Source organism: Nothoprocta perdicaria, unplaced genomic scaffold (genome assembly GCF_003342845.1).
Source record: "Nothoprocta perdicaria isolate Ctin4 unplaced genomic scaffold, notPer1 scaffold_206, whole genome shotgun sequence".
Taxonomy (NCBI): domain Eukaryota; kingdom Metazoa; phylum Chordata; class Aves; order Tinamiformes; family Tinamidae; genus Nothoprocta; species Nothoprocta perdicaria.
In genome coordinates, this window is record NW_020455272.1 from 1,117,109 (window position 1) to 1,140,073 (window position 22,965).

The 22,965-nt window shown below is 48.4% G+C and overlaps 2 protein-coding genes across 2 annotated transcripts in view; one reads left to right on the forward strand and one right to left on the reverse strand.

Moving 5' to 3' along the window:
- The window catches only part of PHF5A (PHD finger protein 5A), a 10,559-nt gene extending 7,683 nt beyond the window's left edge, over positions 1-2,876 (reverse strand). Inside the window, exon 1 of the mRNA XM_026038279.1 lies at positions 2,843-2,876. Coding sequence (XP_025894064.1) covers positions 2,843-2,876 — 34 coding nt within the window. The remainder of the gene's footprint in view (positions 1-2,842) is intronic.
- Positions 2,877-4,481: 1,605 nt separating this feature from the next.
- Positions 4,482-21,930, forward strand: ACO2 (aconitase 2). The gene is made up of 17 exons (XM_026038270.1): positions 4,482-4,695; positions 5,758-6,016; positions 9,036-9,128; positions 11,062-11,220; positions 11,583-11,733; positions 13,062-13,166; positions 13,513-13,604; positions 13,886-13,991; positions 14,775-14,932; positions 16,041-16,114; positions 16,799-16,910; positions 17,491-17,613; positions 17,810-17,965; positions 19,527-19,718; positions 20,502-20,634; positions 20,953-21,074; positions 21,428-21,930. Exons 1-17 carry the CDS (start codon positions 4,622-4,624, stop codon positions 21,563-21,565), a joined length of 2,247 nt encoding a protein of 748 aa, XP_025894055.1. The 5' UTR covers positions 4,482-4,621; the 3' UTR covers positions 21,566-21,930.
- The last annotated feature ends 1,035 nt before the right edge of the window (positions 21,931-22,965 follow it).

Below are 22,965 nucleotides of genomic sequence, written 5' to 3' on the forward strand. Positions count from 1 at the left end.
TCAGCGGCCCCGGGAGCGGCCCCGGGAGCCGGGGCGCTTCCCGCTCCCGGTGCGCCCGCGTTGCTGCGCTTGGGGCCGGCCCCATTGGCAGGGGCTCTGCGTCGGGAAGCAGCGCGGGCTGCCCCGGCAGGCGATGCAGACCGCGGAGGCCTCGGGAAAGGCGGCCCCGGCACACGCACACAGTGCCCTTTCCCGAAAGCCGTCGACCGGGCGGCGATTCCTGCGGGCTCGTCCGCAGTGACCTCCAAAAATCCCCCCTGCTGTAACGTGAGCTGCCACGTGGGCGCCCTTCCTCGGGCCCCCAGAGTGGTTGGCGTGCGCCCCACACCARAGATCGCACCCTTTTGTAGAGCCGAGAGTGTAAATATGAGCACACGCTTTCATTCTCCAGGTCCCCAGTGGAGATAAGGAAGTCTGTGTCCCCTTAATGAGAGCACGTGACACTGTCCGGCAGTTTAGCTTCTCCCTTGGCCACTTGTGACCTTGAGGAACATGTTCCCTTTGCTCAGGGAGCTAAGTAAGGATGTTGCTCTTATAATTGGGAAAAAAAAAAAGGGTGGTGCTTAGTGTTATTTTATATCACTTCATTACTTTAGAGGCAGATGTTTTAGAAAAGTGCTGGTTTTATTTTTTTAAGTAAAATCTGTAGAGAAGTAGTCTCTTGCTTAGCTCAAGGCATTCAGTGCTAGTTGCTAAAAGGTGTTAATGTTTGCTTTGAACCAACAATTGCTTGATATACTGCTTCCAAGTGACCATTCATAAAATGAGGGCAAATCTTTTATTAGGGTAGCGGATTGGGTTTTATTTTGCAGTGTATTATYGCACAAGTACATGCAGGCACCTGCTCAAATGAATATTGTATAATGAAAACAGGTAGTGTCAGCACAGTGAACATAGGGAATCTGATTTTCTATTGTCATGCTAAAGCTGCACCCTTTCCCCCCCCCTTTTTTCCCTGTGTAAAGCTAAGTGTGTAATATATTCAGGTAATGAAACATGCGTCTAGCTGAGCTCTTTAGGAAGCAAATGAGATTTTCAGCTCGTGTGCATCAGCCAAGGGCTTTATTCCGCATGTGAATCATCTTAGCAGTTGCTGCAGTGCTGCCAGCCTTGAGCCTGGCACAAATTATTAATATCAGGCCTGCTCTCCTCCTGCTCTCCAACAGCTTCAGAATAGGCGCTGCATAGGAAGCTTACCTCTGAGGGAAATAAATTGCAATTAGCCTGGTTCAGGCTAATTATCYTATTAAAATATGGTGACTCTTCGGAAAGTCTCAGAGGGTCAAGATCTTTTGTTTCATGCATGTCTTGAGAGATGCTTTTAGCAGCAATCTGCTTCCTGAGTCGTGCTGGCTGACAAGTGACTGACAGAACAGCACTGTGAAATCCTAAGAGACGGGGTTTTATTGAGGCTCCTGTGAGTACTGGAATTGCGTACAGGGAGGTTTGTATATGCTGGCAAAAAGCAATATTGGCTGGAATTAAACTGCTCTTCACCACGCTATTTTTAGGTGCTCTTTGGAGGTGGGGCTGGAAAGYGAGGCTGCATTTTGATGATACGACGCTGCTGTTTTTAGGCTGAATCACGGTGAATGTTGGAAACAGGACTGGGGTCCATAAATYGAGGAGGACGAGGAAAGATGGTGTTTTGGGTTTCCAGTGGAATCGAGGGCTGGTTTCTTGGATAGGAGTGTGTGTAGTTGCTACTCCTTCGAACACAAGCTTTTGCTCACTGGGCTTTTCCGCCGTATGTGGTGCACAGTGTCCAAATGTGTGCCCGTGATACACAGACTGGGCTTTGTATCTGGACTGATTTCTATAGTAGGCTCAGTGCATGACAGGTAGCTTTTAGAGTAAGCTTTTAAAATCTATAAAAATATCACTTGATTTTCTTTAGGAATGCAAAAATAATAATCCATTTAGTAGGCTGGCCTTCTCATGTCTTACAAGGAAGCTTTTCCCCTGCCAAAATACTGCCGGCCTGAAGAGCTCTCTAATACTTGATGTGGTTTCTTTTACTGAAATCTGAAGAAAGATGCTCTGGGACTAACATGAAAATAGATGGCAGAGGCGAGGCCGTCACTTGGCCACTGTCTGGTCAGTACAGACTCTTAGGGGTTTGTGCAGAGGCACCGGCAGGGCTGCTCCATACTGACAGCTTGCTGGTGTTTCGTATTTATCTAATCAATGATCCAGGCAATTGGCTGATTATTCTGGTTGTGGGGGCCTCTTAGCAGTCCCTGAATTAAAAGGATGGGTAGACATCTCAGTGTCGTGAAGACTTTATGATCATTTTAATTGGCAGATCTGTTCTTCTATACACTAAAATATAGTGAAATGTAGTTTTCAGTTTATTAGGTGGTAGGGAGAATCTCTGATAATTAGKTGTGTCACAGGGTTAGCTTGTGGGTGAGAGAAGGCATGACTTCATTAAAACAAAACATCTTTCCTAGCCTGGGGTTGGGAAAAGATTAATTTTCCATGAACAGTGGTGAAATTCCTCGTTGTTTTTCCAAGCATTCCAGCACTTGGAGGTTTTTCCAAGGTGTTGGCTGTCTCGTGAGTTAAAAGCAACGTGCTCCACAGCATTAATTGTGCCGGGTAGATGGTAATTTAAATCACCAAAGTCCAAAGCTACGTTGTGGTAGGTGGAGAGCAGGTTATGCTCGTGTTTCCTTTTGCCCCTGGGAGAATGGAAGCTCCCCCCTCTGACACTGGGATACCTTCTGAAACCTCCACTTAGGAGCTGCAACACATGGAGTTAATGACTGCCCCTCATTTGTACCCTACTGCAGATTTTATTTTTTTTTTAAATAAAGATGTTCTGCAACTCCTAAAATACTGTACGTCTGCATTGCTTCCACAGAAACCTCCATATCGCCTGTTGCCAGTGTGCTTGCTCTTAGGATCGCCTCCAGATTTCCTCACCTTTTTTTTTGTGTGGATGCTAGTAAATGTTACCAAAAGGACAATAAAAACAAGAGATCCAAAAGTAAATTTGTGGCTATATCTCATTGCTCATGGTTATTCTAGGCAGTGCTTTTAAATCCTGGTAACCAGAAAACTAGGGAGGGAATACTGGTAACAACAGAGGATGGTTATTAGGGCTGTTGCTAGTGTGAGAGCAGTGGTTGGTGCTGCAGTTCGGCTCTGCACAAAGGACACTTACTGAGGGAGAGAAAATGGGCTTGGGCACGCTCCTCCCGAGCACAAAAGGGATATTCACTCGAACACTGCTATATTGATGAACATGCGCCTAACAAAGCCTTGTAATGCCAAAGTGAAGGAGGAATAGAGGCAGAAAAAAGTGTCAAGATGAAAATTTTAGAAGACAAGCAAGTTCTTCAATCTTTTTCTAGATTTCTAGCACTGATGGCTGAGACTCGTGGAGGATTTAAGACGTGCACGCGGCAAATTCTTTTCAGTTGTATCGAGGCCCTCCTTTGACTTGTTCTCCAAAGTTGCATGAGAGCCTTTTCACCCGGGGARCTGGCTTGTTCCCTGCAGGCCAGAGGCTGCAAAGCTGCTTTGCCTTGGGCTGCCCTTCTCCCACGGGCTGCTGARCGGCTTCTCTGTGGAGACTGCCAAGGGAAACGGAGGCTCTTTTCCCCACTGGATCTGCTGCGGATATTCTCACACCAGCAGTGTATTTTGTCCCTTCTTCTGTTATCTCGCTGGTGGGGCAAGCGCACCCGTCCTCATCCTACACGACAGGGGCAAGGCGAGCGTGCCTTGGCGAGGAGGAAGAGGAGGAGCACGTGGATCCGCACATCCAGCTCGGTGAAGATGAGACCTTTGTTCCACGATTGTGCCCTGTCCTGCTCTGTGCTGCAGCGTAAACCGTGCACGTACATGGACGTTGCTCTAGAAATGCAGGGAGCTTGTGCCAGCACAGGGGCCCTGCAGAGGGAACCTGGCTTCGGGCAGGGAAGCAGAAGGGCATCTACTCTCCTACTTTATTTTATTTTATTTTATTTTATTTTATTTTATTTTATTTTATTTTATTTTATTTTATTTTATTTTATTTTATTTTATTTTATTTTATTTTATTTTATTTTATTTTATTTTATTTTATTTTTTGTCTCATCAGCAACATAAACTTGCTACCAGGGAGTGAACAAAACCCTTGAATTATCTTGTTTTGGAAACGGCAGGTTCTTCCCCACCCCACATTGCTGTAAAACCTCAGGAGTATAGCAAGGTGTATAGCAATATACCAATGAATTGGTATGTTCATTCGGCTGGTGTTGAATATTTGACTATTGCCTGCAAGCAAATTTCTCACTGAAATCTGTTACAAATAAAAATGTAAAATAATTGAGTAAATAGTACCAATTCTAGGTAACCTGATGTCTCCCTCTTCAATACAATATGCGATATTAAGTGATCAAATGCTCGCTAGATGTTTTTAAAAACCTGTGCGAATGTTCTGTTTCTTGTAAAGTCCCAGGAAGAGCAAATGGAAAAGAAATCCCAGTGCTTTATTGGCGTTTGTTGTAGGGCTTTACTCTGCCAAATCTGCTTTGCTTTCCTAATACTCTCCTCTTTTCAGCATGCCTTGAATAGCGGGGTGCGGCGCTACCATGTTGCTCCCGTCCTGTGCCAGCGGGCCAAGGTGGCCATGAGCCACTTTGAGCCCAACGAATACATCAACTATGAAAAGCTGGAGAAGAACATCAACATTGTCCGGAAGAGGTAAGGCCGGAGGGGTCCACGGCGCGGAATTCAGCTCTGCGGTGCGGGAAGAGGAGGACAAGGGAATAATGCAGCAGGGAGGCCTGGCAGAGGGGCWGTCTGCTGCAGGGAGCAGCTTTGAGGAGCGGCGGCTGCCGATGCAGTGAAGCGGCAGCCGCTGGGGTGTCTGTGTAGCAGGGGCACGGCGGGGAGGGTGGAGGGTTGCAGAAGCACCGTGACGTGCAGAGGAGATGCTGGAAAGGGCTCTGCTTGCCTTGCTTAATGCCCTGTGTCAGGAGCCCTTGCGCCTTGCCGGGCAAGCGGTACCCGGGCAATGGTCACTCTGGGCCAGTGCTCCGTTGCTCTTTGCAGCCACTGTCACTGTGCTCCTGGGCTCCACTGTAGGCATTAGGCACAAAAAGGAGGGCTAGGAATCCGTAGTGCCTGTGGGCACGGCCACTTTCATCTGCTGATGAAGGCTKGTGTGTCTGCTCGCTTACCATTCCTGCTCCACATACCTTGGTCGTGCTGTGGAAGACATGTCCTTTGGCCTTGTTAAATAAAGTAGCTTTCAAATCATTGCATGTAGGCAGGTACTTCCCAGAAGATCCCGCTGCTGACAAATAGGCTCCTCAATGGAGAGTGCTGGTCAGGAGCCCGCAGCACACAGGGCTTAGCATCAGGAAGCTTTGTGTGCTTGTCCTTGCTTGTCCTTCGTTGTCCCCACTGCGGCATCTTGTATCTATGAACAGGATGACCTGTCTCATCTCCACATCTGCTCTCCTGAGTTACGATCTCAAGAAGTGAGCACAGTGGAAGCTTAATTTTTACTTTTCTGTATAAGAATATTATACCGTGACATCAATTCAGATCCTTTTGAACTGTCAGCACTGAGTCCCGTCCTGTTTCAGCCAGCTGCTACTTGATATTTCAGTCGTATAAAGTGTACAGGTTTCTGTGGGTGAAGGTGTCCTAGAGTGTGCGTGGTAATGGGAAGTGGGGTGTATCTTGGTTCTGTTACCTGCTTTAAAGGGCAAAGGCTGAAATACACAAGAAGGAAATAGCAAAATTATTTTTCCCCAGGCTTGACCGTCCCCTCACCTTGTCTGAGAAGATTGTCTATGGGCACCTGGATGACCCGGCAAAGCAGGAGATCGAGCGAGGCAAGACGTACCTGCGGCTGCGGCCGGACCGCGTGGCCATGCAGGATGCCACGGCGCAGATGGCCATGCTGCAGTTCATCAGCAGCGGGCTGCCCAAGGTGGCCGTGCCCTCCACCATCCACTGCGACCACCTCATCGAAGCCCAGGCGGGCGGCGAAAAGGATCTTCGAAGAGCCAAGGTTGCTGTTGCAGAGACTTCGGCTCGGTTTCCTCGGGGGCCTTTCAGCTCTGTTTGCTTGGCCTGGAAAAGAGTTTGTATGTTTTGCAGAGGGGAGCCATAAATTAGAGTTGATATTAGATTGCCTGGGATGGTCAGCTCTGAAGATAGTTCAAATGCAGTAGAAAAACAGAGTCTTTCTGTTTGAGATTCATCCGTCACGTGGCTTAAAAGACCACGGCTGCAGGAAGAGCTGGCCCTAACCTGCTAGGGAGCCCAGGTAGTGTGTGTTCTTGGGAGTGAGAGGGTGTTTCACCTAAGGGAAGAGGAGAAATAATCCAAAGAGAAGGGAAGGAAGGGAAGGAAGGGAAGGAAGGAAGGAAGGGAGGAAGGGAGGAAGGGAGGAAGGGAGGGAAGGAAGGAAGGAAAGGAAGGAAGGAAAGGAAGAAAGGAAGAAAGAAAGAAGGAGGGAAGGAAGGAAGGAAAGAAGGAAGGGAAGGAAGGAAGAAAGGAAGAAAGAAAGAAGGAAGGAAGGAGGGAAGGAAGGAAGGAAGGAGGAAGGAAGGAAGGAAGGAGAAAGGAAGGAGAAAGAAAGGAAGAAAGAAAGAAAGGAAGAAAGGAAGAAAGGAAGAAAGGAAGAAAGGAAGAAAGGAAGAAAGGAAGAAAGAAAGGAAGAAAGGAAGAAAGAAAGAAAGGAAGGAAGAAAGAAAGAAAGGAAGGAAGAAAGAAAGAAAGAAAGGAAGAAAGAAAGGAAGAAAGGAAGAAAGAAAGGAAGAAAGAAAGAAAGGAAGAAAGAAAGAAAGGAAGAAAGAAAGAAAGGAAGAAAGAAAGAAAGGAAGAAAGAAAGAAAGAAAGGAAGAAAGAAAGGAAGAAAGAAAGGAAGAAAGAAAGGAAGAAAGGAAGAAAGGAAGAAAGAAAGGAAGAAAGGAAGAAAGAAAGGAAGAAAGAAAGGAAGAAAGGAAGAAAGAAAGGAAGAAAGAAAGGAAGAAAGGAAGGAAGAAAGGAAGGAAGAAAGGAAGAAAGAAAGAAAGGAAGAAAGGAAGAAAAAGAAAGGAAGGAAGGAAGGAAGGAAGGAAGGAAGGAAGAAAGAAAGAAAGAAAGAAAGAAAGAAAGAAAGAAAGAAAGAAGAAAGAAAGAAAGAAACCAGTCTCCTCTAGAGAATTATGTCCTTTAGGCCACAGTACAGCAATATAGAAAAACTTCCTGAACATGTGTCTGCACCACAGCGATGGTGATATATATATATATATATATATATATATATATATATGGTGATATATATATATAACTGCTTCAGGGTACCAAACTCTTGCAAGTGATTAGCTGAAGATCGTTAGCTGAAGCACAGGAAGCTGTCAGAGTTAGTGAGTGTGGGTGTTCATAGATATACAGGCATGCAGCATATTGGGTTTTGTTTGAAATTCTAGGTTGCTGTTTGACCAGCTACTGGTTCATTGCCCTTTTTATTTTATTTTTAGTTTCACCATTACTGTTTACCTGCTTATTCCTCCTTAGAAGGTTCTGTCAAATAGAGACACATTCACCTCTGTCCTCTGTACAGCAATAAATCTGCCAGGGAAGAACGTCCTGTCAGCRCGGGGAGAGATGGGGGAGCCTTGTTGCTCCCAGTGGACGCAGCTTTATGAACCGGAGCAGGGTTTCTCTCCAAGGGAATGGCCATTATTTCATGGTTTTTGGAGAGAACAAGACCTGAAGGGACTTTAAGAAACTTTCCTTTAGGAGATTTCTACTGTGAGAAATAGCAAATAGTGAGGTCTGTTGAAGGGCTTTGCTCATCCTAATGTTGAGGTTTTTGGAGAATGTGCTGGATAATGTTACTTAAATCCCAGTACAGTTCTTAGGATAAGGCAAGCACTGTCAGGGCCAGGAGGAATTGTGCCTTGCACCTTGGTATCAAAAGAGACAGATCTGTTCTAAGCAGTGGAGGGGGCTCAGCTTCCTCTCAAACTTTGAATCCGTATATATTCCCAGAGATTCCAAATGTGGAAATAATGGCCTCTGGCTTCCTCCTTTCAGGCCCGTGAAAAGCAGCTTATGCCACTAGACTGAGTTGGGGGAGTTTTAACTCCGTTATTTGCCCCAGGTCTGAGTTGTGCAGGAGCTGAAGGATTGGGGAGCTTCCCAAACATTCTCTTTCTTCCCACCACCTCCCATCTTCTCCCTCTCCCTGTGTGTCCTGCTGTGGCCCTGGGCAGACGCCCCCTTTGCCCTCCCCTCCGAGCCTGGCCGGGAAAGGTTCTGCCTCTTGGCAGCCGCGGACCCGGCAGCCGGGGATGTTTGGATCCCTGCTGCCACGTGGGCAGGCCCGGCTGGGAGAGCTGCACAAAGCGGGAGCGCTGACGGGCGCCCAGCGGAGAGGGAGGCTGGAGGAGCTGCCCTGGAAAGCGGCGGCCCTGAGGCGCTGCGTGCCCAGGCGCTGCCTCCTCTGCAGTGCCCCCTCTCCTCTCTGAAGCGTCACCGTCTCCTCCTAGTGCTTATCTTATCCACGCTGCCACTCCTGTGCCGAGAGTTAGCCGGGCACGGTGCTGCCAGACTGCGGTTGTGCTTGCCAGCGGCTTTCATGGCGTGGGCTCCGCCAGGAACGGTGGCAGCGCGGCCCGAAAGGCAGCGCTGTGCAACGCGGGTGCCGTTCCCGGCGTGAGCACAGACTGCCCTGGCACGGAGCTGCTCTCGACACCCGGGTCCATCGTCGTCTATAAAAATGAAGTGGTTACCTAAGAGCTTTTGAACCTCTGCAAAGCAAAAGGAACAGCTGATAGTGAGGGAAGGAGGGGCCAGGGAAAGAAGGGGAAACAGGTTGGAAAAAAAAATGAACACCTGAGTACAAGAAATGGGCAGAGCATTATGAAATGCAGTTTCCTTAAGTCTTGATCTCTCCTAGTTTTAAAATAGTGATGTACATCTCCCTCTAGCTGCTACACTGGGCAGGCTTGGGAGTAAGGGTATATGTTTGAACGAGCTTTTGATTTATGAGAGAAGAGAGCGTGTTGCTAATGCTGTGCCTGTCCCTGTGTGAACAGGACATAAACCAGGAGGTGTACAACTTTCTGTCGACGGCTGGCGCCAAGTATGGAGTGGGATTCTGGAAACCTGGCTCAGGAATCATTCACCAGGTAAAGTGGGTGTGCTTGCAATCTTTAAAAGCCAACTAGCGCTTTATTTCAGCGTGCAAACCCTCTGAGAATTTCACCCGTTTAAGGAAAATATTTGCTTTCCCCGAGTTGAATGAGGTTTGTTCCTTTGCTCTTGCTCAGCTAATTGACAACCATGGTTTTTCTTAAAGGTTATTTTGGTCAAACTGTAATCTGATGCATGATTAGTTGGTGCCAACCCCAGACCACGTGAATCACAGAACCTTGTAAAGTCTTAACTGTTTGTGGGCTAACTTGGCTTTGTGAGACTTGGACAGCAATGTGATACTGTGAAACTGGTTGCACTGGGGTTGATGTGAGTTGCTTTCTGTGGAGAGGAAAAGAACTTTGGAAACATACTTTTTAAAGATTATTTTGTATTCACTTAGCTCCTTAAAAAAATGGAAGCCTAGATGAGGGCACCAAATAGAGCAGCACTACTTTMGTATCCAAGAGTGGCAACATGTAGCTAGTTGGTATCTGAACCAGAAAAAGTACAAAACAGTTTTCAGGTCTGAGATTCCCTTTACTTGGGCCGTGTGAGGATGTGACTGGCTGAAGGTCACCCATCCCTTTTGCTTTTTAAAACCAACACCTCTGACAGTGTTTCCCTAACTTGCTCTTTGCTGATTTTCTTGGTGGATCTGATAGACATTTTTCATTGCCCCTCTGACTTGCAGGCAGGAAAAATTAAAGTACAGCACAAAGCAAAAGGAGTGGAAAGGGGAATGGGTGACTCTTAACATCTTGTCAGCAGGATGCTTGAGGCCAGGTGTAGTCAAGTGCTCTCTGCCATCTTTTCTTAGTTACTAAATTATTTAGTGATGTTACTTAACTTTGGGTGTGGTTAAGAAAGGAAATGTAGGAGGCAAACTCTCCAGCAGGTTGTGGGGGCAGCTCAGGTGCATTTCTGCTCTGGAACTGCTCGTAACACTTGTCACATGGCACCAGCTCCATGCTGTGGTTACTGGCCTTCCTGTGCCTGGTTTGCTCTGGCTGGAGAAAACTGGCCCTGTTGTGTGGCTTTAGAATGCAGCTGCAGCAAAGTGAAGGCTTGCAAGTGACCTCTCTTGCACGTATATATGTTAACATGAGCTATAAGGAAGTAATAAGGTATTAGTGGCAAAATCTTATTTTCCTAGTAGCCCTTAGTAAAGGGCTACTCTAATTCTCTCCAAGGCATCCTGTAACACATGTGCTGTGGGTCCTGCGCTTCCCAGAAGGGCTGTCCCTGCTCTTTGTGCAGCACAGATGTAGTGGAGAGTTCACTGGTTTGAATGCCGTCCTGTTTTGCTCCCCTAGAAGGGGACTGCTCCCCACCAGAAGAGGACTGTTGTGCAGCTTTGCCAATATTCACCCAGTTCTGCAGGGAACCAGTAGCAGCAGTTGGGAAAGACAGGATTTTGGGGTATTTGCAAGGGGTTTCATCTGTGTCGGTTCGGTTTGGGGCCCGTTAGTGCTGTTCTGCAGTGGCATCTAAAGGTCTGCAGTGGGGTCTTGCTGGCATTGGGCAGGCCAGCTGGCTTGCTCAGCAGCTCGTCGGGGTGCAGAGAATACGGAACAGACCCTCCCGAGTCTCCCTAACAAAAATGAATGGCGTGTCAGCAAAAACCTGAGCTGGAAGGGATTGGGACTTCCAGGGAACTAGAGTTTTTAAGTGTTTGGTTTTTTGATATTCTTACTATTCTGGGATGAACAAGCATCTTACAGTTTGGTAGCTGGTTCACTCGCTATATCCTCCAAAAGAAGTTTGAGTGGGATGGAAGGGAGCTTGCAATCTGAAACAAATTACTTTCTTGCTACTGAAATCTGTAAATAGAGACTGATCTAAATTTTTGTTCTTGTTTCCTTTCCTGCTGTCTTCCCCTTCCTTTCCCAACAAACAAGCAAGCAAACACTCCATTTTTATTTTCAGATCATTCTGGAGAACTACTCCTACCCCGGGGTTATGCTCATCGGCACAGACTCGCACACCCCCAACGGGGGTGGCCTGGGAGGAGTCTGCATTGGAGTAGGTGGAGCCGATGCAGTAGATGTCATGGCAGGAATCCCTTGGGAGCTCAAGTGTCCAAAGGTAGGAGTAAGATGAACACAAGTCCTTCTGTGAAAGGCGTGGAGAAACATGGGCCTGCAGGCTCTGTGCATGTGTAAGGCTCTCTGTGTCATTAATCTTGTCCGTAATCACACAGCGGCTCAAGCAGCTGCCCTGTGATTCATTGGCAGCCCTGAGGTTCTGTTCCTGACCATGTTTATTTGGGGACTCACAGTAGTAGCTGGGCAGTGATTTCCCTTTCGTTGGCTCTGCCAGAGATTTCGGACCTTGTACCTGAAGGGATTGCCTTTCCCTTGGCATTTTGGCCATCCAAATGCTGAGGGAGAAGGAGATCAGCTTCACATTTCTTTGACTGCTGCTTGTCTTTTGTTAACGTTGCCCAGGTTATCGGTGTAAAACTGACCGGGAAGCTTTCAGGCTGGAGTTCTCCCAAGGATGTGATCCTGAAAGTGGCCGGCATCCTTACCGTGAAGGGTGGAACCGGTGCCATCATTGAGTACCACGGGCCAGGCGTGGATTCAATCTCTTGCACTGGTATGGCCACAGGAATCTTGCTAGAGATGGGAATAGAGATGGGAATCTGTTGCTGGAGCTGCATGTTGGGCCGTCAGGGGAGGCTGGGGGGAAATCAGGCAAGAATTGTTTAATGTTCCCCCTTAGCCTGACCRGGCGGTTGATTTACTGGAAACCAGGGGTCTGGTTTTCTGCAGGGCTGCAGGGGTGAGAGTGATGCAGCAAGAGCTCACTCTTTCCCAGAGGAAAGCTAGGCACTTTCTCCTGTGACTTTAGGAATATTGCATGGTTTATTACAAAGAATCCTCTAAGTTGGTCCATCAGGGTAAGAATAAGTAGGGAGGTGTTCTGGCAGGCTCTTAGAGGGTAGAGATGTCAGAGGTCCAAATGAAAACGTCATCCTTTGTAGTGTGGAACAGCCATGAATAGAGGAGAAAAAGAGGCTGAAGGCTGTGCACGTGTGACCACCACTGAAGGAAAAGCTGTCTGGAAAAGTAGGGCAAAGGAGAAACCAGAAAGCAGCAGTTTAACTTTGTCCTCACTAACTGGGGATCTTGGATGCCGAATTCAAACCCACCAGAAATTGCAAATGTCTGTGYATAATTAGGATGAAATTATGAGATGCTCCCCTTCCTTGGCTTGAAGTGCAACCTCATTGCAAGGCCCCATTAGTGTGGCTTGGCCACAACCAAGAATACTTGGTTATAGAGAGCAATGTGCTAATGTAGGGTTTTTATTCTCTCAGATCAGAGGGAGGTGGCCCRTGGTGTCTACTTCTAGCAACTTCCATGCTACAGCTTCACTGCTGTTTCCTCCTAGCTCCCTTGTTCCTATATCCTTGTGAGTATTTACTTCCAGTGCTGGAAGTAAATAGTGTTTTTCTGTGTTCCGTCACTGGAAGCTTTTGACTAAAGCATCAGCATTGCCCAGAGAGGGGAGCTGCAGCAGCGATGAGTAAGAGGCTGGGGAGGAGCGGGGCGCTTCAGCGCAGGGAGCAGAGGTGCCGCTCGCTGCAGGAGGGCTGCCTGGGGCTCCCTGCAGGCAGCTGCGTTCTCTGCGTCTTCCAGGATCTTCCTCTTCTAGTATCTTCAAAAACCACTGCAGCCCGGAGCTCCTTCCACGTTGGAAAGTCTGATCACAGAGCGGAAACCTCAGGGATGGTCACTGTAGAGATCAGAGACGTYGGGGACTGAGGCAGCCTCTCTGCAGTCGGAATGTCTGGGGTTTTGTGCCTGAGGCCCTTGACCTTTTTTGATCTTGTTCTCTTTTGCAATAGAGACTTTTGAAGGATTGGATGTGGTTGGACTTCCTCATTGACCCTTTGGTCTCTTCTCCTGCCCTTTCTTTAGGAATGGCAACAATCTGTAACATGGGAGCCGAGATTGGAGCTACCACGTCTATCTTCCCCTACAATGCACGGATGAAGAAATATTTGAGCAAGACTGGGCGAGCTGGTAAGAGGGCTTAGGTGAAATATGCCCGGATTGGTTGCTCTCCTTTCTCCAAGATGGTAGTATCAAGTGGGGAAAGAGCATTTTAGAGGCTACCTGCCTGCCCTTTTGGCAATAGAAAAGCTTAATTTTCTGTTCAAGTGATGTGGTCTGGGTTGGAGTTCAAGTGCAGGCATGTTCTGGGAGCAGCAGCATCCTGCAGTGGTGMCTGAGGCTACTTCTGTCCTTGTATAGTGGAAGTGCTTGAGGAACTAGCCAGTGGASCCCACGTTCAGCCTTTCCAAACCTTTTCTTTTCCCCTATGATTTCTCTCTGCATGTTTCAAATCCTCCTTTTTTCCTTATTCCAGAGATAGCTGCGCTGGCAGATGAATTCCAGCAACACCTGGTACCAGATTCCGGCTGTCAGTATGACCAGGTGATAGAAATCAACCTCAGCGAGGTAAGCCTTGCTCCCTGCTAGGGGAGCTTCACGTGGCTCTGCTTTGTGTGAGCGAGGGCCACGCTGGCACTTCGGTGCAGTACCCCTGGCTCTGCCAGAACACGTAGCAGCCACTCAGGGCTGCTGCASTGACAGGTGCTGCTCAGTGTTTGTTTAAGAAAATCCTATTTAAGCAGCTTCCAGCCAGAACCATGAAAGAGTTAATTTGCTGCTGTGTTTTTTTGTGTTTCTTTTTTTGCCCTTGTTTCCCTGATTTTCGACTGTGTCATTGTTTCTTAAAGCTGAAACCACACATCAATGGACCTTTCACTCCAGACCTGGCGCATCCCGTATCAGATATTGGTGCTGTGGCAGAGAAGGAGGGCTGGCCAATTGATATCAGAGTTGGTGCGTAGTATTTTCCCTTTTCTCCGTGTTCATCCTTATTGAATAAATGTTGCTGTCTTGGGATAAGTGGTTGATCCCATAGCCTGGCTTACAGCCTTTTAAGTACTACTGTATGTCCTTTGACAAAAGTCTCTTCATAGTCCCATGAACTCCCTGGGCCAGGTGTGCAGGATGAGATCAGGGACAGCAGGAAGGATTTAAATCTCAAGGCCTTTTTTTTTCTTCTTCTTCTTCATTGAAGCAATTTTAAATTATTTGGGTTGATGGGAATGTTATCTGATGAAGAGCACTTCTGGCTGTGCCTTTGCTCTTTAATGTGATTTTAACCACCATCTGCCGGAATGATGACTAGCAGTCCTGCCAGCAGTTGGCTGTTGAACTGSAGGAGGTAGTACAGTGACATTTGCTGCCCTAAAGAGCAAATGTGAATACGTGTACCCTCACTCCTGCGATGCTAACCTGCTGCCTGGCTTCTCCAAATTTGCTCACTGTTGGCATGAAAAGGGTGCAAATGCTGTAAARGCTACTTTTTCTTTAGGTGGGAAGCACTTTACCCACTAATTTGTTCCTAGCTTAGAGTGCAAGTAGAAAGAACTCTGATCTCATACAGCAATAACCAGAGCAATGATCAAGGAATTGTTTGCAACTACAGGGAGACTTGGCAGTACCAGAAACGATTCCAGACTCCTGGTCAGTGAGAATGGTGGTTGTGTCTTTTTTTCTCCCTGAGAAATGGGTGTGGGAGGGTCTGTAGTAATCACCCCATCTCCATCACACCCCCAGGCTTGATTGGCAGCTGCACGAACTCCAGCTACGAGGACATGGGACGCTCCGCGGCAGTGGCCAAGCAGGCCCTCGCGCATGGGCTGAAGTGCAAGTCTAAGTTCACAATCACCCCAGGCTCAGAGCAGATCCGGGCCACCATTGAGAGAGATGGTTACGTGAGTAAAACTGCTCTTTGCACGTCCAGCTAATAAATGTCTTTACAAATAGTGCTTTACAAATAGTACTCAGGAGTGTGGAGGCCACTACTAGAATTGCTTAAGCTTCATCTTCTTATTAATCACTAGAGGAGTGAGAAGTGATGTAGGGAGCAGCCTTGACAGTGTTTTCACCTCATGTCTTTACCACCTGGGCTTGTAAGACGGGGCTGGAATTGGAGATAGAGYTGAGAGTTATCAGGAACTGGAGGCCTGAGGAGACGCACTGAGTGATGGGCACCTCTTGCTCCTGTGGAGTTCTGCGGAGGCCCCAGGCTCRTTGTCTGTTCATGCCTGTCTGCTGTCCAGTTTTCTCTCTCAAGGACCGTCTAGGATGCAAGCAAGCCCCAAGTCTGTAGGAAGTATTTCCCATGTAAGGCTAAACTTATGACAAAACTCATGCTTGATTAAAGTGTCGGAATGTTTCCTCAGGGAAATAATCAGATATGTCTCCCCTTTCCTGTGSGGAGTAGGGAATAACGGTATTTTGGATAGTTCTAACATTTACTAAATGTCCTACCCCACTGGGACTGCAGCTGTCATAGGCTGGGGCAACCTATATGTGGCTGTACATGCAGTACATCAAGCCAGTGCTGAATGCCTCCTCCAGCAGGTCAGCCTTTTGCTTATTGTCCATAGTTACAGTCCTWTTGAACAGCTGCCCTCCTAACTAAACCCTTTGCTAAGTGAAATGCCACTTACTTGCCTGAACTCTCACTGAATTGCATCTTGCACTGATGAGATCTGTTGAAAATTCAGCAGAACAGTTAGTGCCCTTCAGGTTATACCTGGGAGTAGCTGGATGGCTCATTCTGAAATAAGCAGAGCATGGAAGCCTCATGGCAAGTCTCCCTGTGCTCTTCCGCAGTGTTGCTGTACAGGCTTACAAGGATTAAGCTGCCCATACTTAAAAGTGACTCAAAACTTGCAAGTGAAGCAAGGAAAGGAGTGTTTTCMGGCATCCCGCTGTACCCTGATGCCTTCTGCCACAAGAGGTGTCCTCTCTCCCTGAAAAAAGCAACCCCAGAACCCAGTTCCAGACTGGTAACAAAGCTCTTCTCTGCTCCAGGCACAAATCCTGCGAGATGTTGGAGGGCTGGTTCTTGCCAACGCGTGTGGACCATGCATTGGCCAGTGGGACAGGTAAAGTGAAACACGGGACCTTTCTCTAACTTTATATTTTGARCTCCTAAACACTCTCTGTAGCCAAATACAATTGTAAATATCCCATACTGGGAATTAAAAATGTGACTGAGAAGCCATTGGCCATACCAGTCTGAGATGCACTCGAAGAGCAGAAATGAAGGACTGCAGACAAATTCAGATGAATGAACTGGAGAAGGGAATATGCTCTAGGGTGGCCACATCTACAGGTTTCTGATAGTAGGCAAGAATGAGGAGAGAGATAAGCTATTTTTGAGAGCATGGCCTGGTGTTTGTGTGAGCCTTTCAGAATGGGAAGAGCAGTTTGATCTGGATTCAATCCTTGAGTGGCAGGGAGAAAAGTGCTARTGATCAAAAGGATGAGAGGCTCATCTTACTTGGGTTTGCCATTCCTGATGGTGTGTCCAAAGGCATCTGCTTAGTTGATGTTCAATTGTGCATAAGTATGAGCTATGGAGTATGGAGCATRAGTATGGCTGCAGGAGTCAGTGTCTGCCTTGGTTTTGTACCCTAACGTCTGCACTTGGGGGAGCAAAGCCTGTCTGTAAGCTCAGCTGTGTTTCAAAAGACACCGAACGCTGCCTAAACCAAGCCTGGGAATTTCAGCAGCAAAACATCTTGAAGCAGTGCTCCCTTTAGACTGGATCTTTCTTTCCTTCATAGGAAGGACATCAAGAAAGGAGAGAAAAACACAATAGTTACATCCTACAACCGGAATTTCACAGGCCGCAACGATGCTAACCCGGAGACGCACGCGTTCGTGACCTCCCCGGAGGTAAGAGACGYAGCCAGAGGGGCACTGCGTAATATTTTGGGGTCTCCTGTGGGCTGGTTCAGTGTCTTCAGAAGGGGCCCTGTGCAAGTGGTAGGAGGTGAGGAGAAAGTCAGCAAGCTGTCAGACTGCTCAGCTTGTTGAGATAACCAAGGTMCATGCGACTGCTTGAGCACAGCAGCACAAAGCGCTGCGTGAGTGGTGTGTTCTCCTGTCCAACATGGCACTTGGGTAGAGCTCTACCAAGTCAGGCACTTGCCAAGAAAGATTGTCCTAGCTCTGGGACTACAAAGGAGGAAAATGTGGTGAACTGAACACTTCAGGGAAGAGTTGTATGTTCSTCTCTCTAAAGTTCTTACTACACTCCTGTTCTTGTGCAGTCCAGAAGTGGGTGACTGTGATCAGATAAAGAACCAGCTTAGTGGATCCTGCATCTTCTTACCCCTGATCTGGGTAGGACTTTTGGAGTCCAGCTTTGGAAGTCCTGACCGCTGCCTTTGAGACTGTAGATGTAGGACTATCAAATACAGAGATGCGTGGAAGGAGAGTATGCCTTTAAAATTGTTAWTTTTTTTCCTCTCAGATTGTCACAGCCCTGTCTATTGCTGGCACTCTGAAATTCAATCCTGAGACGGATTACCTCACAGGAGCAGATGGGAAGAAGTTTAAACTAGAAGCACCTGATGCGGATGAGCTGCCCAAGCTGGTAACTGCTCAGTCTGGGGACAGAGGGAGAGAAGGGCTGTCACTGAAGAGGTTGCACATGTGTTAGGGGAGTTCTTGTGCCCTGACCTCCTCCTCAGWTTTAAAGCTAGATTTGGTGCCGTTGCCTGTGTTGGCTTGTTCAACATGTGCTGTTAGGGGTGGCTGAAGCTGATGACTTTCTCTTCTTGCCTTGGCAGGAGTTTGACCCAGGCCAGGACACCTATCAGTACCCGCCCAAGGACGGCAGCGGGCAGCACGTGGATGTGAGCCCCACCAGCCAGCGCCTGCAGCTCCTCGAGCCCTTCGATAAGTGGGATGGCAAGGATCTAGAAGACATGYTGATCCTCATCAAGGTCAGGAGCAAAGGGTGGGAAGCACCATGGTAGGACTGTGCGTGCAGGAATAACTCGCATTCTAACATAATAGCATTTAAGAGACATTGCTGCTTTAGTTGGCTGGTATCATAGTGGTTAGCTAGTATCCTAGCAAACTTCATGCCATGTAATATGGTCCTGCAGTGTATAATACGATCCCCCGCAGCATTTGTCAGTTGTGACCTACTGGTCATAAGCCCCGTTAATTAGTGTCTGTAACCCCTGACTGTTGTGAGATGCATTTTGCCTAAAATTAGGTCGTTTGGAAGTTCTTACCCATCGGTATTTGGGTTGTCTTACACTTTAGAAAAGTTCCTTCACRGGAGTTAGACAGTACATTTCAGCTGCTTAATGGAAACATGGGTTTCCCTTCACTGTCCTTGGTGAGCTCACAGAATGGAAACCTCTGCCGGGAAGGTGCTGGGCGCTGAATTGCACTGCCACAGGAGCCGTGCCCTTCCGGAGCGTTGCTGCTTCCCCCTGACCAAGTTGCTGGAGTTCCCCGGAGCTGCCTTCCATACGGATCTGTGCTTGTGCTCCTCAGTGTTTTGACATGCCTAGGTCTTTGCAAATGCTTGGAGGTAGCTGGTTGGAAGGCTGTTGTCTCTGGTGGGAGTTGTGCTCCTATAAGACCGAGAAGGTTTACGTGTGAATTGCAGATTGTGGGAATGGAATCAGAGCTGGTGTCTTGCTGCGCTGCCCCACCAGGGAGGCTGAGCTGTAACAGGAAAGAGTTAATTGCTTTTTGTACCCGAGGAGCATGCGCTGRGGAGGTAGGGACACAGCAGGAGGTGTTATGGCAAAGCTCCTTTGCCCTAATGCTGCCCTTTGGACTAGGGAGCTTCCTCTTTCCCCAAATATATGGAACAACTGTTGCATTCAGTATGTGTGCAGTTATGCGCTCCCCAGTGTGAGAGGGATATGGAGCTTCTAGAGAGGGTCCAGCAGAGAGCAACAAAGATGGTTAAGGGAATGGAACACCTCTCTCATGAGTTGAGACTGAGTGAGTTGGGCCTATTTTCTCTGGAGGAGAGAAGGCTGAGAGGGGATCTGATTAACATGTATAAGTTCATGAAGGGGGAATGTAGGGAGGAAGGGRCCAAGCTCTTCTCAGTGGTGGCCGGTGACAGGACAAGGGGCAATGGGTACAAGTTGCAACATAGGAAGTTCCATCTGCATTTGAGGAACTTCCTTCCTGTGAGGGTGACAGAGCCCTGGCACAGGCTGCCCAGGGAGGCTGTGGAGTCTCCTTCTCTGGAGATCTTCCAAACCGCCTGGATGCCGCCCTGTGCCCCGTGCTCTGGGTGTCCCTGCTGGAGCAGGGGGTTGGGCTAGATCATCTCCAGAGGTCCCTTCAACCCTCTCAACCAGTCTGTGATTCTGTGATTCTGCCTCAGAGCTGCCTTGATTCTGTAACAGATAGAATAGCCTGGGGTCACTGCTTTTAAAAAGGGATCTGAAGATCCTTCAGAATGAGAAGTGCTGAGGAGGGGTGAGGTTGCTGGTTCTTGCTGAGACACTTCTTTTTCTTACCCTTTAGGTAAAAGGGAAATGCACCACTGACCATATCTCTGCAGCCGGGCCTTGGCTTAAATTCCGTGGCCATCTGGACAACATCTCCAACAACCTGCTCATTGGTGCCATCAACATTGAGAACGGCAAAGCCAACTCTGTGAGGAATGCCTTGACCCAGGAGTTTGGGCCAGTCCCAGACACAGCTCGTTACTATAAGGTGAGACTTTCTCCTAATGCAGCTTTTCTATAGGAGTGTGTATGTTTTCTGCAGTCGGTGCCAAGGCAGAGCATGTCTCTCACTGTTCTCCATTAGCAGCAGCTGTGAAGTCACTTAGTACTGAGGCCTTGTCTCGGGACTTAGTTGTGATGACAGTTCCTGTGGCAGATACTCCTCCTGTCCACTGAAGAGAAGAGTGAGGAAGGTCTTGTGACACAGAAGGCACCAGAAATCTTAAACCTCTCAACACTAAGTGCCTTACTAGATAGTGGCGTCATCAAGCTGTGTCAGTCTTACCTGCTGGAGTTTCTCACCGGTGACACATCTGATGTTTAAGAAAAATTTCATCTCGTCTCATTCATTCCTGAAAACTTGACTTGCCCCCTCAGGAAATGTCCATTCACCCACTGCATAGCTGGACAATGGTCCAAGATTTTTCTTCTTCCAGCAGACAGAAGTTGCAGCTCTCAGTGTCGATTCCAGAAGGAGAGCAGGGATCATGGCTGGCCCAAATGCTGCCCTGCCRAGGTGGCTGCAAGGCTTTGCTCTAGATCCTGCAGGCAGCCCTCTTCAGCCTATGCTGGCCAAGGATGGCAATGCCCAGCTGCTCTGGAGCCTGTAATTCCTTTATTTCTGTCCTTCATCAGAACCAGGAGTGCTTTCTGGGGGCGCCTTCCTCAGCAGTATCATTAGTGTAGCTATGAAATTAKATGTGTATTTGTTGTTAACTCCTAACTTCAGTGACTAGATGGCACATGTCTAAACCTGTTCCTTTTGTCACAGAAAATGGGTGTCAAATGGGCAGTTATTGGGGATGAAAACTACGGTGAAGGATCAAGCAGGGAGCACGCAGCGTTGGAGCCACGGCACCTGGGGGGCAGGGTCATCATCACCAAGAGCTTCGCCAGGATCCATGGTGAGTTGAGTGAGGTGTCCCTGTGACACGCGTGAGCAGCACAGACTTGGCTTGGGTGGAAGAGAGGTTTCCTATGGGAGTTGTGCTGTGGCGTGTGAGAAGGAAACTCCGTCTGCTGATAGGTACCTCTTGCCAGGAATCCAGTTCCATCTCTAGCTAGACATGCCACAAGTGGAGACATTTGCTTTGCTACACAAAGAGTAAAATTATTGTTGGAATGCTGCTCTGAGAGGCCCTGAGCAGGCAGAAGGTAATCTTGATCCCCTGTGGTGCATTACAGGGGGGCTCAACATGAACTCTGTGGTTTGTTCTCCGCAGAAACCAACCTGAAGAAGCAGGGCCTGCTGCCTCTCACCTTTGCCGATCCAGCGGAYTACAACAAGATCCATCCTGTGGACAAGCTAAGCATTGTGGGGCTGGCAGACTTTGCACCTGGAAAGGTACCTGTCTGCGTGTCTTGCCCGCACACTCGGGGGGAGAGACGCCCCGCTGGCTGTAGAGGGGACAGGGCAGAGTGGAGTGGGGTGGTGGTAGGGGCCTGAAGCGGCACGGCCACCTTGGGGGCCGTGGTGGCCACAGAGCAGCTGTGTCAGGATGGTCTCAATTCCTGGACATGCTGCCTTAGGCGTGAGAAGTGCTCTCTGTGACCGCACTCATATGTGAGGCCCAAACTGGGCTGGAGTGCTCCATTGGCCAAGTCCTTTAGCAGGGTAGAGGTTTTGCTGTGAGCGGCTTTGGTTAAGTTGCTCCCTGGAAAAGAAAGGGGAAAATAAGAACGGTTTTCTTTCCTTAGCCTCTGAAATGCATCATCAAGCATCCCAACGGGAGCCAAGAAACAATCCTGTTGAACCACACCTTCAACGAGTCGCAGATAGAGTGGTTTCAAGCCGGCAGTGCCCTCAACAGAATGAAGGAGCTGCAGCAGAAATGAAGTAGAAGTGCACACGTTGCCCGCAGTGCACTGGACTCGATTCAGCTTTGGCATTTTCATGAAAGTGCAATTCCATGCCTACTGTTGGAATAAATGTCTGATCAAATGTAACCATAGCTTCCTTTTTGTTATGGTACTTCCTCTTCACTGACAGTATGAAAAGGGAGTGCAGCTAGGCTTACTTTTGTCTTTTAAATTCCCCCGCGCCCTTTTTCTATTTTGGCTCCATTTCAGTTGCCCCACAGTTATTTATATTTGGAGAAATGACCAGCTAAGGTAGATTCGTCTGCTCAGTTGGTTGTTTTCTGCCCATTCACTTTACTGATGGCTAAAGACTTAAAATGAAAATAAAGACTGTGACCATCTTTTCTGCCTCAAGTCTCTTGTATTCATGGTTGTGCTCTTCAGCCCCTGCTTTACTCTCACTGGAAGGAAGGGAAAGAACTTCTCCATGGAGGTGGGAAGGTACTGGCTCCTCAGCTTTTATTGTAAGCATAAGTCTATGCAAAAACAAGTGGAAAAGTCACAGACCTAGTGGTGGTCTCAAATGAGTAGAAGCAGGTACCTTGTGCACTGTACCCACTGGCAGGGACACAGAATTGGCCCCTCYTTCACAACTACATTCCTGTGCAGAACGCTGCAGCCAGAACATGCAAGGAGCAAGTGATTTTCCTGCTCTCCCTGAGTTRAAGGAACTCCCTGGAGCCCAGCTCATGCCATGACCTCTCACTGCCGCTGCGCTGTCAGTCCCATTAGAAGAGGCCATCAGCACCTTGGCTGTCCCCAGCTCCTGGCAGCTCTGATCTTGCAGAGGGGGAGCCGGGCACAGCACCCTCCTGGAGGTGCCCAAGTGGGGGTTCTCCCCACGCAGGACCCCCCGGGCAGAAGCTGCTGTAGCTGCCAAGGCTTTCGGCCCCTTCATGCAGATTCCTTGCCCCTCCAGGGCAGTTGGGGGCTCTGCAAAGTGCTTGTTTCCACAGCACCAGGATGATTGTAGGTCCAAGCAGCACTGCTGTAGAGCAGCATTCGTGGAGCTCATTGTCTGTGCAGATGGACCTCTGTTACTATGCAGACCTAGAGAATTCTGGGCTTCCTTTTGAGGAGAGCTATGCACCAGGAATAACGGTTCACAATTAAGGGCTTGCAGCGTCGCTGCAGGGAGGGTGCTGGTGGCTCAGGCTTTGTTTTCACCATTGGGGGTTARCAGAGCCGCTAGCCCAGGGAATTATACCCCTTCCTGCCAAATGTGCCTGCTTTGTAATTACGTACATCACCCTCTTGGCACGGGGCCCTGCATAGATTTCCCTCGCTGGTTTGTTCCCCCTCTTTCCTTTCACTGCTGTCACAGAGGCTGATGGCAATTGTTTGTTCCTGGCTGCTCGAGCACAGTGAAGTGTTGG